General features: G+C 42.2%; 1 protein-coding gene across 2 annotated transcripts in view; it reads left to right on the plus strand.

The window, feature by feature from the left end:
- LOC144721415 (complement C3-like) overlaps positions 1-22400 on the plus strand; it is a 161501-nt gene that overhangs the window by 131064 nt on the left and 8037 nt on the right. For both annotated transcript variants that reach the window (XM_078599031.1, XM_078599032.1), the window contains 6 exons: positions 4940-5014; positions 6328-6433; positions 9384-9473; positions 12643-12732; positions 17164-17247; positions 19242-19380. In XM_078599031.1, the coding sequence (XP_078455157.1) occupies positions 4940-5014; positions 6328-6433; positions 9384-9473; positions 12643-12732; positions 17164-17247; positions 19242-19380 (584 nt within the window). The remainder of the gene's footprint in view (positions 1-4939; positions 5015-6327; positions 6434-9383; positions 9474-12642; positions 12733-17163; positions 17248-19241; positions 19381-22400) is intronic.

The raw sequence follows: 22400 nt of genomic DNA on the forward strand, positions 1-22400 counted from the left end.
TTATGTTTTATTTTTATTATTTTATTACTTCCCTTCTACGTGACTTTACCGAAAGAACCAAGAAGAATAAGGCACTTATAAGAGTTGGCGTCCATGCTAGTGTAGGGGTGTTACGGAGGGGCTGTTTACATAGGATCACACGGGAAACAAACACAGTGGGCGGGGCTTCGTGAGTGCACGGGGAGGTGCTCTCAACGACGTCCGCACAGGGCAGCCTGGGGGGGGGCTGGCCCCACCCCTCAGCGAGGGGTTTTGGTATAAAAGGGGATGAGCCGGAGAGCTCGGGGTAGAATGTTAAAGCTAAACCAGTGAAGACCGAAGATCGTCTAGCTAGAGCCCTGGACTCCCCTGGGTCGCCGCCCTTGTCAGGGCCGCGCAGGACCGAGCCAGCGGCGTGGTCCCGAGAACCAGAGCTAGTGCTCTGGGACTCCGGGTACCGTAGCCCGACTTACCAGTGTCGGGCCAGACAGCCTCCCCTAGCCCGTTAGTGGAGGACTAGGAGGTAGGTCAGAGATAGCTAGCAGTGTATTCCCAGCTAGCGGGTGAGGGGGCCGATACCCCCTCCAGTGTTGTATGTCCGCGGTTGTGACAACTGTTGCGGAATAAATACGTGTGCCTCAACCCCGGCGTCCAAGAGTCCTCAACGATATTACACTAGGACTGAACGATGTGTGCTTTGTGAGTCAAGACGAGAAAGATCGTGTTCTAATAGGGTTGACCGCTGCTAACAAGCACAGTCCATTGCTGATGCACGTCGAGTACAGAGTCAGTCTGCCTGACCATCACTGGGTTGTGGCCGCAGGACACAAGCGAATTCCTTCGGTCTATGTCGGAATCCAAATTTAGTCTAATGGTCTCGGAAACCGAGAAGCTGTTGGTTATTTGGGACCGACCTACATAGCAATCAGATCTGGAAAATACTCATCATCAACAGCATTCAGCCATGGATTTCATTTCGAAAAATTGCTTACTTTCGAGGAGTTTCACGTCATTACAAGGAGTGGTATTGCTCAATTGGTCAAACCAATGTTAGTGCGACAGTTGATGGTGGCTCGGACGAGAACCCGAGATACCAAAAAGTGATTAAGGTTGCAGTCTACCACTTTCTTCAGCGCGATTTCAACGCTTTATTCCTCGCTACCAACGCTCCAGGAAAAAGCGCATTTAATAGGGTCGAAAGAAAAATGGTACTACTCAGTAAGGAACTTACTGGATTGATATTACCACATGACCACTACAGTAGTCATTTGAACGAAAGAGGTATTACCATCGATGCTGATTTAGAGAAGAATTTTAAGATTGCAGGAAACACTCTAGCCGAAATTTGGTCATAGTTGATTGTCGATAATTTTCCGACAGTGGCTAAATACAACGAACCAACAGAGTCTGAGCTCCAGGAACAAAACCTCTTGTCCAGAGATCAGAAATGGTACGACGTGCACGTACGAACAAGCCAATACTTGACACAGATTGTATATGCACCGACAGCAAGTGCTATTTGAAACCAAGAAGCTCCTATTTTAGTGTGGTAACAGACATTTTTTCCTCCTCCTTTACCAGTTGTTCAAATCAGCGAAGGTCTTAAAATTCCAGAACGGACAACAAACAGAGCATCTCATAAATTCCCATCTCTGTTTGCAGCACAAATTTTGAAAGTGGATGACATCCTTCCTCCCTCTTCAAATCCTGTTCAGTCCATTCCATATGACTTGTACTGTCCGTCAATACAATCCGTGCTTTGCGATAGGATTTGCAAGAAATGTCACACATACTTTGCGTCGATAGTCATGCTGTGCGGCCACTCTAACACACAAGCAGGAATCAATTATAATTCCACCCAAACGCATCAGGCCACAGAGAGCCATCACTCCAACCATCAAGAAGGATCTTGTTGAGGAGCCTTTCAAAACCATCACCTTACCCTACATTGCTGGGGTCACAAAAAAGATCTCCAAAATCCTGATTAAACACAAGATCCACGTCCGATTCAACACAGTACATAAAATCCGTGATGTGGTCCCGTCTGTTAAGATGTAGTTCCAGACATACAGTACCCTGGCGTCTACAAATTAAGTTGCCTCTGTGGTAGCAGTTACATTGGAGAAACCAAACGACATGTCTCGGACCGCATCCGTGAACATAAAGCAGACCTGAAACACGGTAGGACAAACACCTCAGCTGTGGCAGATCACTGGTAGAATTCAGTGGGCTCACATGACATTGACTTCTCCAAGACAGAGGTTCTCTGCAAGCAATCTGGCTACCATGAGAGATTCGTTCATGAGGCGATCCACATATACAAACACAGAGACAATTTCAACCGAGAAGATGGATTCTGGCTCAGAAATCATTGGAAGGACATAATAAACCATTTCGGATCTTAACTGATTGTGTTCACGTTTACGGTGACTTTCAGACCGCAGTCCACTCACTGGCATTTGCTATATATCTTGCATTCTCCACAGGGAATGGATTCTTTGCTCTGCTGCAAGTCTCCAACTAGCACTCTCCCATTGACATATTTCGTTGCTTCCTCTTAATATCTTTCACGCGACAGTTAATGGTATAGTGTATAGCAGATTGTATAAATAGTATAAAATTGTAATGTTTAATACAATGTATAAGGTAATATACAGTATCGTAATTGTGTAGTGAATATACAGCAGTGTGGTATACAGTAGGGTGGGTAGAATAATACTTAGGGTAATATTATAGACGAAGGTATAGAGTGGTGTATAGTAATACAGTATATAATTTAATGTTGGGTTTGTCTATGGTAGTATATAGTATGGGGTAGACCCGTGTGATGTAAGAGAAAAAAGTTTAGCTGGAAGCATATTATATTTTTTTGCGACATAGAATTGTAATGTATTACTTACTGTTAGTAGCTCAGCTTATTGGAGATTATATTTAGTATTCTGATGATACTATGTAGTTTATACTTTAGTTTTTTACGTGGTTGTTTAGTTACTGCAGCTACATACTATTAACATTCCTTCCCTTTGTTAATGCTACCCCCATCCCCTCCCTTTGATGCTGCTAATCCTGCATTATGCACGGGCATAATATGACTTTGAAACTCCTCCTACGCATTTTCCATAAATATGCTAATTTCCTCTTGATATGCAATTTTTTTTGTCAAGGCGCTCTTCTTCCACCCCTCCAACCCAGCTTAAATATACGCTCCAAGCATGGTGGTGTTTCATTCTTCACCTGAGGACGGCTGCTTGCGTTGTGGCCGAAACGTCGTGAGAATTATTTTATTGTTTTATTTTTTATTATTTTATACTTCCCTTCTACGTGACTTTACCGAAAGAACCAAGAAGAAAAAGGAAGCACACAAAAATCGCAATAAATCGCTAATTAAACTAATTTAAATTTGACGGTTGTGAAAAAGGAATAGCGCTTGCTCACGGCGGGGCTTACGGTGTGGTACCTGGCTATTTTTATTTTACGACCCCACCGTTGGAGAGCAAAATCGTTCGCAAACGTTCCAACACATACAAAGCCACACACAAACCCACAAACAGACAATTTTTCAGCTTTCCAACGCCTCCTTTTTAATACATGTTTTCTCCTACAACATCAAAGTGCAGTACCACATTAAATACGCACTACAGAGACAATAGTTTAAAGTGATTTGACGCATATTTTACTTTAAAAATGGAAATATGGTTTTGGGGGGGGGGCAGAGCTTTGTGACGTCATATTTGAGGGGGAGCTCTGACTTTTTGTGACACCGTGTCACGAGGGGCGGTCAAAAATCGGCCAAAATCGCGTGACGTCATTGATGGACGGCCCCTTGGCTCAGCAGGGTGGAGTATTGGTAACACTCGTGCCTCACAGAAAAGAAGGCCCTGGGTTTGATTTCCGACTTGGGTGCCTTCTACGTTCAGTTTGTATGTTCTTCCCCTGTTCTGCATTGGTTACCCTTGGGTTCTCCGGTTTGCCCCCATAACTAAAACTGCTATTGACCAAATATCCCAATGCTGATCATTTTCCTGCAAATTACTCGATTGGAATTATATGTAACATCATTGCCCCCTATTGTAAAAAAATGCCAGAACCCTCCTCAAAAAAGTATTGATTTTCTTTAAGTTTTCTGGGTAAACAAGCGCTTTGTATATATTTGCTATATATACTTCCTTTCCACAGCCATCATTGCAGTCGACTCCCTGTCCCTGTTCAACTGTATTTTTCCATCTGCCTACGACAGACTGTTTATAAAGAAAATATGCCCGTGGTTCAGCATATACTGTGGACACGATATAAGTATAAGCAAAACCCCAAAATTATGGACCAGGTTTGCCTTCTGGAGATAATAAACAGTCAGGCATGCTAACCAAGTACTGCTTGTTTACCAGATGTTATAGCATAGAAAGACTAAAATATAACACGGTTTTTTCATCCAGTATCATGATTCGTAAATTATTTTTGGGTGAGGTCATGTAAAGATTTACACAAAATGTGTGTCGTTAAGACCCAACACCACTCAACACAGTCAAACAAATGAAACGGACATTGTTTACAAGCATTTAACATGCCAATTGCGATTGCTTCTGCTCTTTACTAAGTTGAAAAACATTTCTCACAGCCAGATTTAGAGTTACTGTAGGTACAATTTTACCTGTGCTAATTGTTCTTCAACTTATCAGTGAGCTAAAAAAAAGTGATGCGTTAAACGCTTGCATTTTGTTTAGCTATGCGATGCAGAATATGGGGAGAGAACTTACCAACTCCCTTCAGAAAGAGGCCTGAGGCAGCAGTTGATGTGTTATCCGGAATTACATTTTTATTCAAAGTATTATCCAGAATGCTCTATAAGTGAAATTTAATACGATGTTTACAGACACCTTGTCGGTATAAAGCTAAATGTGCAATGGTTGTCAATTCTGTGATCTCACATGTTCCCACGTGCTCTGCTCGCATACATTTACAGCTGAAGGATTCTGTAGACAAGTACATCAGTTATTATGAAATCACGGACTCGGTGCTCATTATATATTTGGATAAGGTAAGCCATTGTTCATTTAAGTTGTTACCTACTGTATTTATGCATAATTTATAAAGATAAGGCCATTATATAATTAGGTAAAAAAATAACTTTGCTCAATATTGCTGAATGTCTTGTGTCCTGAACTGGCTGGCATGAGCTTATCGCTTGTTGGGAGTGGTGACATGGTTCAACAACAGTGGTTCGTGGATCGAATCTGATTGGCTGTTCTCGTTAATAATGCTTTGTATATTTTCCATAAAATACTACGTGTCTTCTGGTTCACAATAAATGTTAACGATCCCGTGACATCATTCACAAGAGTAGGTCATTGTGTTCTGATGACATGGTCCAAATTTGAAAACTTGCCCACAAATGACTTAATGAAGATTACACATGGCAGTTATTGCTGCCTACTGGTAGACCTACTTACAGGACAGGGGCTGAGTCGCCTTGTGCCACACACATAAAATGACTCTGGGGGTGCCCCTTCAAATGGTTTGAAATATGTCTCAAATGTTACGTATTTATTCATGTTCAACTTCGTTCACACCGTACGTAGCGATCTGTGCTAATCGTAATTGCAAATGTTAGTCACTTGTATTTTGTGTGAAGAGCTATACAATGCCTCGGCATATAGGAGGCGACTATCAAAAACAAATAATTGTCATAATCATTACTTGTTAAATACATCGTACAATTGCACAAGCCAGAGCTGAACTGTGGCTACAAATAAGGCCCTGATTGTGGCTACGAGCCCGGATTGAAGAGGTGAACCAGCACTTATTCAGTGAGTAGACGTTGATGTCTACATTTAATTCGCAGCCAGGCAATGATCCAACACCAACAATGACATAAGCTTTGCAGTCCTCTATATATTGAGATGTTTTCAGCAAATATATGAGTGTTTATCAGTGTGGAAGTAAATCAGATGACCTGGAGAAATCCAAAATTACATTGTCTTTGCTGCCTCAAATTAATCTAAGATTTGGCAGAGTTCACTGCTTGTTGCAGAGCCTTGCGGTTTGAATCTGGAAGGCCGCCTTATTAACTGTAAAATACACTAAAGATCATGTAACATCATTCCAAACAAGTAGGCCATTGGGAATAGGCATCAGTTCAAATTTGAAAAAATTTAAATATTACCCTCGAATTACTTAATTGGGATTACACATTACAAGCTACTGCAGATGATTACATAATGCAGTGCCTTCCTGAAAGCCCTGCATTATTGCAATGGCGCCAATACCAAATGTACTGAATAATTATTCAATTATTAAGGTCAGTGTGCATTGTATCATGCATTACTGTTGTGTGCAATTGCTTTGTTGCAGGTCTCCAGCACAGAGGATTACTGCTTTGCTTTCAAGATCAAGCAAATGCTGAGATCGGATATGATACAGCCCGTAACTGCTTCTGTTTATGACTACTACAGCCCACGTAAGTACACAGACATGCTCAAGGGCACTCCCTAAATTGGACGGCAGGCTGGTGCATTGGCAACAGCCAGCAAGAAGGACGTGCTCAGTAAACATTGGGCCAACAGTTATTCTTTCGTATTGCTGATGTAGATGCAGAGCAACAACTACAATTTCACATTCAGGTCGTCAAGCCAGACAACCGCATCAGGACCAGCGGAGTGTATCACTGTGCTGTCTCCTTCATATTAGTGGATTGGACATTGTATTAGATATGTTGTATGGTCTGTTCTGGATGACCACAATCGTACAGTGGAGAGTTTTTAGCTTTACATTTGTGCATCAGGTATCTGCATCTGCGATGGTTTGTGCGGATGCGGTTTAGGGTGGACCATGAGCTTTGTGGAAGATCAAATCCAGGTATCTTCTATCTTGCGTCCTTCGCAAGGCGTTTGTGAGTTCTTTTGAACTCTATTCAGCTCTCCAAACTTCATTGCAGTTGAACTCACATTGTTGAAGGTTAAACACATGGGTCCCAAAGGGCTTGTGTGACTTAAAGCAATGATGTGGGATGTTATATAGGCCCTTATGAATGGAAGGAGGATGACCGTTTTTCTGGATTCGCAGGACTTTCCTGAGGGTTGCAGCATTGTGGCTGATGGGGGTGGGGGAAAGATGTGTGACAGCACGGGCAGCAAGTGGGTTGGGGTCGGCTTGAGGGTTCCCATGACACATCGCATTACAGTGTACAGTTGGACATGAACAATTCGAGTTTGACTACTTCTGGTTCATACTGGTGCACAATATTCGGCTACAGAGTATCCAAGATTCCATCGGTGATGTCCGTAGCACTGGTGCTAATGCTTCCCAGCTTGTGCTTGTGAGTTTCTGGACCAGGTTTGACCCTTGTTTTGGTATTGGTGGCTACCTTTTTTAGGTGGTCATGGAAGGTTAGCGTATGCTCTAGCTTCACTCCAAGATAAGTTGGAGTGGGGTTGTGTCGCACAATGTTTCCCCAGAAGGCCACTCTCAGAGTGTGCTTGGTGCTCCTATTATTAACATAACATGCAGTGACTTGTTTTGTGGGGATTTGGCTTGAGCCTCCATTTCCAGAAGTATTCCCCCATGGTGTTTAGGTCTTGCTTCAGAGTAGATTAGATGTTGTTGAAAGTGGCTGCTTGCATTTCCAAGGCACGGTAATCCACATGTATTAATTTGCATGACCCGGTTGGCGGCATGTCGCTAGCATAAACATAGAAGAGTGTTTGCTCAACGTTGCATGTTTACTGGGTGGGTTACATTCCCGACTGAAAGGCACCTTTCGTGTGTGGAGTTTGTATATTCTCCCCCTGTTCCACATGGGTTTCCTCCGGATTATCCGGTTTCCTCCCATAGCAAAAAAACCACATCCAATGTAACTGGTATTGGCCAAATATCCCAATGCTGAAATATTACCTGCAAATAATTAAATTGGGGATACACATACCATCATCATCCTTGACTGTAAAAACTTGGCAGTACCTGCCTGAAAAAAACATATTGAAGTTTTCCTTGTAAATTAGCATACTAATAATTATACGTAATAAATTACATCTATTAATATAAACCTCTTCTTTCTCCATTATCTTGATACTGGCAAAAAGGGTCCCATAGATATTGTTGTTTACCTTTTGAATGCTTAGTTAATTTAGCAGTTTTTTTAATTTGGAGGGACAAATATGAAGGAAATCTATGGTCTGCTTATTTATTTAGCATGTTAAATCTTAATCAGTTTAGATCCACATACCATGATACAGTACGTGTCTGCTATTTAATATCTGCTTATGTAAACGTTTGTGCCATTTACACTACACTGGAAGGAGTGGTTTGTAATGTCTCCAAATAGAGGTCAATATACAGTAAATCTTAATATTCGCAGGGTTTCGATTTAAAGTTTTCGTGACTGCAGGGATTCATATTATTGGTTCTTTCGATAAAGGCACGTAGAAGGGAAATAATGAAAATTTAACATAATAAAATGAAATTCTCACGACGTTTCGGCCACAATGCAAGCAGCCATCCTCAGGTGAAGAAACAGAGCTGTTGGAAAAACAGCGTCTTAATGAACACTGCTAAGCTTGGCAGCGTATTTTAAGCTGGGTGGGCGGAGGAGAGAGCCTAGACAAAGGAGTTTACACATCAACAGAGGAATTTAGCATATTGATGACAAATGCAGATAAAGGGTTAGTCACTACTTGCGGAATGTGTAGGCGGTGGGGGGTCTCAAAGTCATATTATGCTAGTGTATTATGTAGGATTAGCAGTAATAAAGGGAGGGAATTTTTTTTATAATAAAGAACTGCAGCAGCCAAACCACCGCGTTTCAAGCTAGTGCATTATGTGGAAAACAAAAAGGGAGTTTCTAAAGAACTACAAATACCCTACTACCATACAATAAACCGATGTGAAAAAACTAAATATAAACTACATCAATATAATCAATGTACTCAATATACTCTCCAATAACCTGAGCTATTAACATTAAGTAACTGGGTATACACTACACTATATAATGAATACCATATAGTAAACTGATAAAAAACTAAAATATAAACTACATCAATATTATCAATAAACTCAATATACTCTCCAATCAGCTGAGCTACTAACAATAAGTCACTATACATTACAATTCTATGTCCAAAAAAGTGTCGGTTTCTTTTTTTTTCCTTAACGTTAGCACCACGGAAAGCGGCGAGCGTTGTTCAGACGGACGAGTCCATCAATGCTCGGAACGGAGGAGGGGTGAGATAGAGAGAAGCAACAATCAGTCGTGCAAATATCCCTGAGAGACAATTTGATGGGGGCTCACGAATCTATATTTAGAGATGAGCTGTGCACATACCAATTGTGCACTGGCTACAATTACCCTGGTGATGATGTAAATCTCGATGACTGTAAATTCTAATCGCTATTGATAATTTCATTTTCAGAGGACAAATGCACCAGGTTTTACAACTTACCTGGGGGATATGTTGAACTGTCTCCACTTTGTCAAAATGATCTCTGCCAGTGTGTGGAGGGTGAGTATTCTCTGCATTGCTGTTGTTTGCTACATATCATATTTGTTTACTTCACACGTCCATTTTCTAAGCCAATGTTATGTTTCCTCATTGATTTTTTTGGGGGGTTTGGCTACTACGTAACGATCTGGCCACCACTCGACATACCCAAACAAATTACATTGACACGTGTACAAGCGTTTATCGACGTGCCAATTATTGTTTCAGCTTACTGATAAATTGAAGAGCAATTCTCACAACCAAATTCAGAAAATATATACAAAGTCAGAATAAAATCCAGCAAGTCATTCTGACTTCAGGATGTAATTTTGGATCTTAATTCTGGATCTTGTCCTTAGGTGAATTGCTGATAAATTGGTTGTGAGGTTCTTCAACTTACTGGTGAGCTGAAAGTAATAATAGTTGGTGTATTATATGCTTTGAAATATGGCAATTTAATTTATGTGGCTGTCAGGTGGTGTAAAATATTGCTGCAAGACTCTTTGTATTCATCATTGTGTCTGGACCTTAACAATCATTTGAAATCTTCTTGGTTCTTTCGGTAAAGTCACGTAGAAGGAAAGTAATAAAATAATCAAAATAAAACATAATAAAATAATTCTCACGACGTTTCGGCTACAACGCAAGCAGCCGTCTTCAGGTGAAGAATGAGACACTGCCAAGCTAGGAGCTTATATATAAGCTGGGTTGGAGGTGGAAGAAGAGCGCCTTAACAAAAATAATGTGCATATCAAGAGGACTTTAGCATATTCATGGGAAATGCGTAGGAGGTGGGCGGGGGGGTTTCAAAGTCATATTATGTCCATGCATTATGCAGGATCAGCAGCACCAAAGGGAGGGTGCAGGGGGTAGCATTAACAAAGGAAAGGAATGTTAATAGTATGTAGCTGCAGTTACTAAACAACCACGTAGAAAACTAAAGTATAAACTACATAAAAAACTAAAGTATAAACTGCATAGCATCATCAGTATACTTACTATACTCTACAATAAGCTGAGTTACTAACAGTAAGTAATACATTACAATTCTACGTCGTAAAAATTATATAATATGCTTCCATCTACACTTTATTCTCTTACATCACACGAGTATACACCGTACTATATACTCCCATAGACAAACTCAACATTAAATTATATACTGTATTGCTATAAACCACCCTATACCTTATACATTTTAATATAACACTATGTATTATTCTACCCACCCTAATGTGTATCACACTGCTATATGTTTACTATACAATTACGATACTATATATTACTTTGTACATTGTATTAAGCATATAAATGTTATACTATTTGTTATTATACACTGTACCATTGACCGTCGTGTCAATGGGTGAGTCGTGGGGGAAACTTGCAGCAGAGCAAAGAATCCATTCCCTGCGGGAATATATAACATTTATATGCTTAATACAATGTACACAGTAATATATAGTATCGTAATTGTATAGTAAACATATAGCAGTGTGATACACATTAGGGTGGGTAGAATAATACATAGTGTTATATAAAAATGTATATGGTTTATAGCAATACAGTATATAATTTAATGTTGGGTTTGTCTATGGCAGTATATAGTACGGTGTATACTCGTGTGATGTAAGAGAATAAAGTTTAGATGGAAGCATATTATATAATTTTTACGACGTAGAATTGTAATGTATTACTTACTGTTAGTAACTCAGCTTATTGTAGAGTATAGTAAGTATACTGATGATGCTATGCAGTTTATACTTTAGTTTTTTATGTAGTTTATACTTTAGTTTTCTACGTGGTTGTTTAGTAACTGCAGCTACATACTATTAACATTCCTTTCCTTTGTTAATGCTACCCCCTGCACCCTCCCTTTGGTGCTGCTGATCCTGCATAATGCATGGGCATAATATGACTTTGAAACCCCCCCGCCCACCTCCTACGCATTTCCCATGAATATGCTAAATTCCTCTTGATATGCACATTCTTTTTGTTAAGGCGCTCTTCTTCCACCTCCAACCCAGCTTATATATAAGCTCCTAGCTTGGCAGTGTCTCATTCTTCACCTGAAGACGGCTGCTTGCGTTGTAGCCGAAACGTCGTGAGAATTATTTTATTTTATTATGTTTTATTTTGATTATTTTATTACTTCCCTTCTACGTGACTTTACCGAAAGAACCAAGAAGATGAATCCCTGCAGTCACGAAAGCTTTAAATCGAAATCATTTGAAACACAACATTTTTCACATGCAAATATGAATATATCGTATTCAGAAATACATGCTCAGACTGTTGACCTAAAATAGTACTTTATAGTATTTTCCCAAACCAATATGGAAAATAAAACGTTCTTGTGCCACCCCCAGTGTTTAGTTGTAGAAGTCCTTCTATTAGCACGGATACATGTAAAACAAGTCTCACCAAAATACATCTTTCACACCCACTTTTTACATGTTATATTATATTTAGAGGGTATTGTTCATATGAAGCATGTGCTATTTTACACAGTGGGATGCACTACTGATAACGCAATGTTGTTTTTGTTACAAATATATAATTTGCATAATTACACGATACTGTAAGAACGCATTTGGATAGATGCCCATGATGTGAGTGCTGTTTGTCAGAGACAATGTGAGCTGTATGATACAGTTGAAACACTGAGCTTCAAACCTTACCATGCAAAACCTAGCAAAGCTTTGCAAATGTTTTTTTTTTATGAAAAGAAAATGGTATAGGTACAATACTGCAAGTGGTTGCTTGTGCCACTCCTGGCACACGGGTCTCCACAAGAGCAAACTCCAAAGTGTATTTTCCCAACACTTTTATGTTAACCAGATGTTTGTTGTAAGAGGTGGTCGAACCCAACACTTTACCCCACCACACGTGACCTGCCGATCAACTCACTGTGGTGAACTCATTCATACTGCGTGGTAGGAATTAGGTGGGGGTGAAATAAACTACTGCTGTTTCAACTGCCACGCCAGAAGCAGGAATTGAATCAGCGCCATCGAGATTGCACGTCCAGTGTGCTGACAATTGCAACACTGTGCCAACTGGTATTTTTTTATATCAAAAGATGACAAACTATTGAAAAGCATGTTGTGAGTTGATTGCTTGATTGATATATTTCATTTCTCTATTGGTGTGTTGGTAAAATGCAATAATATATTATATTTGTGTTTGTCAGTGAGTTGCCCTGCCAAGAAACCAAAGTTCGATACGTCAATCACTGTACTACACAGACAAGAAGCGGCCTGTGTTGCAGGAATCGACTACGGTAACGTTTTGTGTCACTGTTACTCGTACAGACATTTACAACAGGACCCAGATCTCTGTTTTACATTCTTGCCTTGGACCAAAAACACTCGGCATTCATCATTGATTCAACATATACATTTTCGGAGCTAATATGATTCATCATAGATTTTTGGGTTAGGCAATCTAATGATCTGACCAAATTTGTGTTGTTAAGACCCTCCACCACCCGATACAGAAAAACTAATACAATTGTCACGTGTATAAGAGTTTAATCCTCCAATTATGATTGCTTAAGGTCACTGGTAATTATCATTCACACTGAATTATGATTTCCAAATATATATCACGCTAACATTTCAGGCAACGACCCTGTCTCAAAGCAGGGAGATGGCAGAATACTTTGAATTATACTTTGCAATATTGTACCTTGGAAACTAAAATACCTACTATAATCACCCAGGAATGTCCTTAACGCTCGTGACGTCACTCCACATCGACCAGCCCCCCTAATTAATATTCGTGAGCAGGTGACGTCCTCCAAATGGACACCCCCCCCACCCCTCCTCATTAATAATCACGAGCAGGTGACGTCACTAAACATCGATAAGCCCCCCTCATTAATAATCATGAGCAGGTGACGTCCTCCTAATGGACACCCCCCCCCCCCCATTATTATTACCTACTATAATGAGCCAAGAATGCCTGTGTGCATCGCTCGTGACTTCACTCCACGTCGGCCAGCCCCCGTCATTAAACTTCATGAACAGGTTACGTTCTCCACAGGGACCGCCCCCCATCATTCATAATCATGAGCAGGTGAGGTCACGCCACATGGAGCACCCCCCCCCTCATTAATAATCATGAGCAGGTGACGTAACTCCACATCGAACAGCCCCCCTCATTGATAATCATTATAAGGTGACGTCCTCCAAATGGACACCCCCCCATTCATAATAATTAGCGGCTGACGTCACTCCACGGGGGGCTGAGGCGCCTCCTCCCCCCTCCTTGGCATCAACTTACAACCCTCACTACAAAGGCAGAACCCTGTCACGTGATTGAGACATATAAGTAAAAAGGACGTCATGATGAACAAGGGATTATGACCTTAAAATGAAATAGGTCTGTGTCACCGAGCCCTTAAAAATTGCACATGAATGGATGCAATGAATATCACGTCTGCTTTTCGCTTGCAAGTTTCAGATGTACTGCAATACACCCGTCCTTGGATGGGCAAAGGGCTAGCAATTTATATTAAAGGATGAAGTAAAGAAAGTCCGCAAACCAGGGAGGGCCATCTTATTTATATTCATGATTTCATGGAGCAATTCTTTCTTCTGGAAAGTATATCTGCATGGTTTGCCTAAAAAATGTCTGCAATTCCGATTTCTGTGATTTTCACAAACAGTTTATATGTGTGTGATAGGAGGCTGAAAGGTCTGTGATTATTCAAATGAGGTTTTTGTTTCTGAGGAATGACTGAGGAACCATTCTGTGATTTGAGGCATTATATTTTTGCATACACAGTTAGTGAATGGGCTGGTCACACGTTTTTGATGAAATGCAAAGTTATTAATTACAGGAATTTATTTAAAATGTGGGATGGAATTTCACAAGTAAATATGTAAAGAAGTGCACAAGAGCATGAGGGATCGTTGTCGGAAAGCTGAACTAGGTAATGAAGAATATGAAGTCGATGCAACTGAAGAAGAATGTTTTCAATTAGTGCATATTGCCAGCTAGAACAGGGATTAGAAACATGCCCTGGCAAAATAGAATAGAATATGAAAAGTGTGCAAAGAAGAAATACAGAGATGCATGCTCATCATAAAACTGAGATGCAGAAAGAGGACCAGATGGATCAGGGAACAAACACAATTCAGAGATGTCCTATTCAATTTTGATTTAAAGCTTTCGTGACTGCAAGAATCCATACTAAAAAAAAAATATATCATATATTATTTTTTGTTTTATTTAATTTTTCTACCTACGTGACTTTACCGAAAGAACCAAAGAGTATGTCCTATTCACTGTGAGGAATGTGTGGGCTTGGACAACACATTGTTAGATGGGATGATAACCATTGCACAAAACTGGTGTCAGATTTAGTTATTATTCTACTATATTCTTGCGATTGACAATGTTTTATTATAATTACTACACTTGTTTACCCATGAAAGCTTCACTGAGTTTCAAGACTGGAGGGTCCTGCCAAGTTTTTATAGTTGGGGGAAATGTTTCTGTGTGTGTAGTCCTATTTAAGTAATTTGCAGTTCATTTTTTTGCATTGGTATGTTTAGCCAACATCAATGACAGTTCAGATGTTTTAAGCTGTTGGAGGAAACCATATAATCTGGAGGAAATGCATGCAGAACAGGGGGAGAACATACAAACTCGACACAGAATGGAGCTCGAGTTGGGAATTAACCCTCGGCTTTTCTTGCTGTGTGACACAAGTGGGCCACCATTCGGCCACCCTGCCATCATGATAGAATAGCACCCGCCCGAGAGGATGAGCACCAGAGATAGATACATTATATCAGTTAATGTGCAGGAGTGGTATGGATTCTAGCATTGAAGGGCCATGACCGATGACATAGGCATGGGGAGGCCTTCATCCACCAGTTCAAGTTCATTTATTAGGTATAGCCCTGTGAGCCATTCGGCTCTTGAATCGGGTGCAACCGCAACAAACAAAAAACAAAAACATGTACAAAAAACATCTTAAAGTGAATATGTGAGTAAGTGCAAACAGAAAATCCAAGAAAAGACAGCAAAATATTGCAGAAAAAACACCGTACACCAACGCTATTTACAAAAATCCCAGTGGGATGCAAGTCAAACAACAACAACCACAAAACAACTTAGATTAAGTCCATCAGTCTACATCTGTACTACAACAAACAAACATGGCTAAGCCAATACACTTTTCGAAATGACCAAAATAAAGCCATGAAAGCAATGAAAGAGCAATCATAGGAACTGTGACGGAATTTGCACAATAAATGGCATAAACAACGTGTACTACCAAAACCCTGCAGCCATAGCTGGCTGCATGAGTCACTCCACAACAGCAGGAGCATCAATCGGAGTATTATAATTTTTCAATGCACCTTTCAGATCAGCACACTAAATCAAACCCAGGTCATACTTTGTAGCGATCATCTGGAGCGAAACATTTTATTTTAGGCCACTGAATAGCACTGGCAGCTAGGGGTGTACAACTCCTCTAGAGCAGTTTTGAGTGAAGATCTCATAGGTAGTGACTCAAGTTTCAATTTATTGGCAACCATTCGATAAACAGCAGATATAATGATGGCAGTTATATAAGGTGCTACACTAAATTACGTTAATATATCATGTCGGTGTTTCCCATATGATTTCTGCAAAGTGTTTAAGTGTTTTCATGTTATTATTTATTACAAATGGGGAGCCACGGTGTCAACATGTTAACTACCTTGTAGATTCGATCCAGACCATAACGCCTGTATATTAGGAGTTTTCATGTTCTCCCCTGGTCACGTGGATTTTTCTCCAGGTCCTCCAGTTTTTTCCATCCACATTTAGAAACATGCGTTTGGCATGTTTGGCTGCTATACATTTCAACATAAGCCACTTCACTGAGCTATCATTTGTGGCTAGGTAGCTTCTGAGCAAGAGTCATATTGCTCAGTGGGTCTTACCTGCTAAAATAAAAAGCTTTTTTTTTTAAAATGCTTACTCAGGAAAACTTCACTGAGTAATATTAGCAGTAGGGGATGATGATAATTTATCGCAGTAGTAATTTGCGGGTAATTTTTTAATTGTAACCATGACGCCTACACAAAATGGTCCACTCTTCTTTAAAATACGTCATAGGATCTTTAACATCCACTGTGAAGCAGACTCCACATATCATTTTATAGTTAATATACATGCAGTATTAACTAGGGTGGCCTACCAGATTTGAACAGCAATCCTCTGCAACAAGGTACAGACATGCTACTGCTGGGGCATACTCTTAGGTTTTTTCGGTAAAGTCACGTAGGTAAAAAATAAAAATTAATTAAAGTAAAATAAAAATAAAATAAAAATCACGACGTTTCGGAGGCAACACAAGCTTCCGTCTTCAGGTGCTGGGGCATGTTGCTGCCATTAGTAACTTAACATCATCATGTTGTATAGACTTCACTCAAGCAATCAGGACTCTGAGAATTACACATTTACATCTTCATTGCTCAGATGCTTTGTAAGTTATTATTTGCAAACTGCTACGTTTCAGGAATAAAAAAATAGAATGTATATACTATTAAAGGAACACCTATTGTATGATTTATCTTGAAATGGTATTTACGCATTTAAGCAATTAACCAAATGAAACAAGAAAGCAGGTGTTATTGGTATCAATTCTGTGTTAAAGGATGGCAAGACAAATGACGTCTTTACTTTCCGTGTTGACCTCTAATTGCAGCATATGTGGGGATCGTTGATAACCGCACTGAAGTTGGAAGTTTTGTCTACTACACTGTCAACATTCAAACTGTAATAAAAAGTGGTAAGTGGGAACAGGTGTTGTTTTTTCGCAATACAATCATGATCCATAAACGATATTTGGGTTAGGCTATGTAATCATCCGGCCAATATTTTGTCGTTAAGACCCTCCAACACTCTACACAGCCATATTAATGAAATTGCCATGCGTATAAATACTTAATGTGTCAATTGTTGTTTCAGCGAAGCAGTTAGTGGAATAATAATTGGCACCACAAACTTTAGCATCAATTAGACGTGACGTTTCACTTAATTAGACAAAAGCATGGTGGCCAATATTGCTATATGCCATTATCACTCCTGTGCACAACCTATAAACTCTTGGAGCGCACATCATCCTCCGGAGAATCATCCCCCTTGTCAAATCTGTGATCCCTGAAGAACAAGCTGGATTCCGGCCTTGGCACAAGCTGTGACCAAGTTTTGGCCCTTGCAACGAACATTGAGGCTGGATTCCAGACGAAATCCAAGACTGGTGCAGACTTTGTGGACTTGTCATCAGCCTACAGCACAGTCTGAATTACGGGCTTGATGTTGAAGCCCGAAACCATTCCCTGCCTGAAAAAAAACAATAAACCTGATATGGATGATGCTGAGCAATAGGCGACTGCGTGTCTGTGGGCAACAAAGCCAGCTCACCCCATTTCCTCAACAATGGATTGCCACACGATTTCAGTACTCATGCCAACTCTCTTTGTCAAGGCCAGTGGCATGCCACCAATCGAGTCATGCAAATTTGTATATGCGGATGACCTTGCCCTAGCAACGTAAGGAGCCACTTTCAATGACATTGAATCCACTCTGAACAAAGACCTAAACACCATGGGGTAAGATTTCCACAATTAGAGGCTCAAGCCAAATCTCCACAAAACAACAGTCACTGCATTTCACCTTGACAATAGGAGGGCCAAGCACACTTTGAAAGTGATCTACGGTAACCCTGCGACACGACCCTACTCCAACCTATCTCAGAGTGAAGCTGGACCATATGCTAGCTAACCTTCCATAACCACCTGAAAAAAGTAGCTGCCAAGACCAAAACAAGGGTCAACTCTGGTAAAAAAACTGGCGAGCAAAAGCTGGGGAGCATCAGCACCAGTGCTACGGACATCAATGATGGCCCTTGTGTACCTTGTTGCCGGATACTGTGCATCAGTATGGACCAGAAGTAGTCGCACTCGACTTGTTGATGACCAACTGAACAGTGCAATGTGGTGTATCACTGGAAACGTCAAGTTGACCCCAATACCCTGGTTTCCGCAACGTTGCAATCCTCTGAGAAGTCCTGCAAATCGAGGAAAACAGTCGCGTTCCCATTCATCAGGACCTCAATAACATCCCTCTACATCGCTTAAAGTCACCCAAGCCTTTGAGGACCCATTTGCTTCACCTTAAACGCAATACGAATTCAACACTAATGAAACTTGGAGAGCTGAATGGAGTTCAAAAGACTTCACGAACAAAAAACCTTGTAAAAGACCCAGTGCAGAAGATCCCTGGCTTTGATCTTCCACAAAGCTCATGGTCCATCTTAAATCGCATTTGCACAAATCATGGCAGATGCGGATACCTGACGCACAAATGGAAATTAAAAACTCCAGTGTGTGACTGTGGTCATCCAGAACAGACCATGCAACATACAACTACGCAACGCCCAATCTATATATACAAAGGAAACATCACAGCGATACACTCTATTGATGCAGTTATCTGGATTGACCACCTGAATTTGAATTTGTAGTTTTTGCTCTGCATCTACATCAGCCACATGAAAGAAGAAGAGTGGAAACTGTGCCCAGCATCTTCAGGACAAATTCCTGGATTATGTGCTGAAGATGCTTGTGAGCTGAAACAATAATACTTGGCGCATTAAATGTGGTGTTTTTTATATTCACAAAATGCTGTTTTAAAAACATTTTTATACACAATTACATACGTTATTGGCTATCTCAGGCTTATATAAATGTGTGTGTGCCTCTCCTAACTTTCATCACAAAGGCCAAGATCAGGCTATTCAACCTAAAGCGATACGCCTATTCATTGTGACCCGCTCATGTGATGGCCGGCTTGGCATGGAAACACCGCGACAGTACCTCCTGATGGGACGCAAGGGAGAGACGAAGGACAAGAATGACAGGTGAGTGGCGGGGACAGTGGCACAGCCCAGCAGTATTGCGTCTGCTGCTTGTTTGAGTGGTTAATGTTTTGAATCCTGCAGGCTGCCCTGGCTATTACTGTGGGTGGATTAACCATAAAATACTATGGACCGTCTGCTTCAAGGTGGATATTGAAGATCTATGCCGTAATGTGAAATTAGTAGGCCATTGTTTATTGGCATCATGGTGTAAATTTGCCAATTTCAAAATATTTCCAAAAAATGTCTCAATTGGAATTGAGTTTTCAATATAGATTTAAAGTGCATATCTGTAGTGGCTTCCTAATATCAGAAGGAAGAGCATTTCAGACAGCCGCAAAAGTGCATCTGAAAGCGCGCGATGCAGTAACCATATTGGTTCGATGGCCAACCAAAAGCCGCTGCGAAACTGACCGGAGTTTGCATAATTATATTTTTTGATGAAATCAGCAAGGTATTGTGGTTCATTTATGGCAAACACTTTGTGGGAAATGAGTGCGACCTTATAACATTAGTTTGGTAACTGGAAGCCAATGCAGCTGGGCGAGCACTGAACAGACATGGTCAGATCTTGCAGTACTTGTCACAAGTGCCAGAGAATTTTGTACATGCTACAATTTCGTAAATGTTTTTGCCAGACGTCCCAAAGAGTAGTGAGTTGCAATAATCAAGCCTTGTCGATACTATGCTACACACAACTCAATAGTGGTCGAATGTGACTAATCTAGGTTCAAAAGGCATGCCCTGATATGAAGATTGCAGGACCTGACTATATTTTGCATGTGGTTATCAAATGACATTCTGGTAGAGTATGGTGCCGAGGCACTTTAGATGAGTGTAAAACTTAATTCTGGAGTCTTCGACCGCCACACCTGATCCACACTTTTTTCGCTCGAGTGCCAGCCAGCAGAACCTCCGATGGTGTGCCCAAGCTCCTCCAGCCACGTGGTTGATGGCGCGGAATCCCTCCGGCCACCCAACGTGGTTCCGCTTCGTGACTCTACCAACTGACCACGAGCCCTTCCGGGATCCCACCTATATTCCCTTCACCACGTGACCCTGTCTCCTCCCTCTCACCACACCCTTCACCGAACCTTCCAGATCCGGCCTCCACATAGCGCCTTGCCGGCTCCGCCTTTAGGTTCCGCCCCTGCTCACCTTGCATCCGATTGGGCCCGAGGTAAGCGGCGGCCCTCACATATGCCCCCATACTGGGCCCCGCCCCCCAATACCCTGGGCTGTATGATTGGCCCAGAGCCGAGCAGCGAACTCCGCTTACGCTCGCATTACATGACCCTCCCCCCCTCCCGATGTAAAGGACCAGCCGGCCCGGCTGAATCAGGATGAACATAACGCGAGCGACGGCAACACCCCCAAGAACAGAACAACGGAGAAGACAACAATAACGACGAATACAATCAACGAAAGGGAAGAGATCTGGAACGAGTGCGGGCCACCGGCCCGTCCTTCACGAAAATCGGTGCCCTCGGAGACCGCAGTACGGACGGGGTTGAAGGAGCGACGGAACCGGAATCATCCACTGCTGGTGGAGGCCCGTCCGTTGCAGAAATCGGGGCTCCTTCCAGCCGCAAACTCGGCGGGGTTTGAGGGGCAGCGGAAGCAGGTACTCCCATCGCCGTTGTAGGCCCACCGTGTGCAGAAATCTCTGTGTCCGGTAGGATTACCGTCGACCCGTCTACAGAAGGCACGACAGGCAAGCTAGCAGGTTGAACAGGCAAGGGCAGTGGCACGTCGGACGCGACAGACACTGGCAAGGCAACGTTAGGAGATGACGCATCGACACGAGGGGCAACATAGGGCTTCAATCGGGACGTGTGAACATACCAACGGCGCGACCCGACACGAACGCGTGCGGACTGGCGACTAGGAACCTCAATCAGCACCACTGGGCCTTGCCAGGGTTTGTGCAAATTAGGGGAGGTCCCCACCGGCACCTGTGGGCAGTGGAGCCAGGCCATGTCCCCCACACGCCAAGGGGACGCACGATGAGAGCGCCGGGCGCACCGTTCGTTCTGGCCTGGGTCTTGGCCGTAGCCAATCGTGCCGCATCCCGTGCTTCCGCCACGCGCCGAACGGACTTGTGAATATATTTGGGGAGGGTTTTAACAGGACCCTTCGCACGCGTGTCAAGCTGCACCTCCACAGGCGGCATATTCTCGCGTCTGTACATTAAAAAGAAAGGTGAATACCCCGTTGACGCATGTGGTGCCATCCGGTAAAGTGGAGAATACTCCCGGGATATGCAAATCCCAATTGGCCTGCTTCTCGCTAACCGTATGGCAGAGCATGGCCGACAGGGTCCGGTTCAACCGCTCAACCATCCCATCAGTTTGTAGATGGTAGGGAGAGGTCCGAACTTTCTTAGTGCCCAATGCGTCGCACACATCCCGCAGTAGGTTCGAAGAGACATTTCGCCCTTGGTCCGTGAGCAATCGTTCCGGCGCCCCCTTGTCCATCACATACCCGAATAGGAAAGCCTCCGTGATAGACGACGCCAACTGGTCGGGCAAAGGCCAAGCCATTGGCCATCGCGAAAAATATTCAACCCCGACCAACAAAAATTTGTTCCCCCGAGCGGACGGGGGAAAGGGCCCCAGAATGTCCAGTGCCACCAATTCGTTAACCCGCGTCACTTTAATCGATTGCACTGGGGGAACATACGGCTGTTTGGGGGGCTTTCGCCGGGCACAGTGGGAGCACGCCCGAATGTGCCCGACAACGTCAGTCGTCATGCCGTGCCAAAAATAATCACGTAATGTCAACAAGGTTTTTTGCACTCCGAGATGTAACAACTTCTCAGTGTGCAGAATTCGAATCAACTCATATCGCAATGACAACAGAACGACAAGGCGCCAGCGACCCCGCAAGTCCTCTCTCCACATCAACAATCCATCCCATCAGATGACGGATACCCCTTTGACTTGCAGCCTGACTCCGCAAGGCCGCAAACGAGTCATCGAGCAATTGTTCACGAACCCACACGGAACGCGGAAAATTCAAAA

This window comes from Lampetra planeri, chromosome 11 (assembly GCF_965212315.1).
Source record: "Lampetra planeri chromosome 11, kcLamPlan1.2.h2, whole genome shotgun sequence".
In the NCBI taxonomy this organism is placed as follows: domain Eukaryota; kingdom Metazoa; phylum Chordata; class Hyperoartia; order Petromyzontiformes; family Petromyzontidae; genus Lampetra; species Lampetra planeri.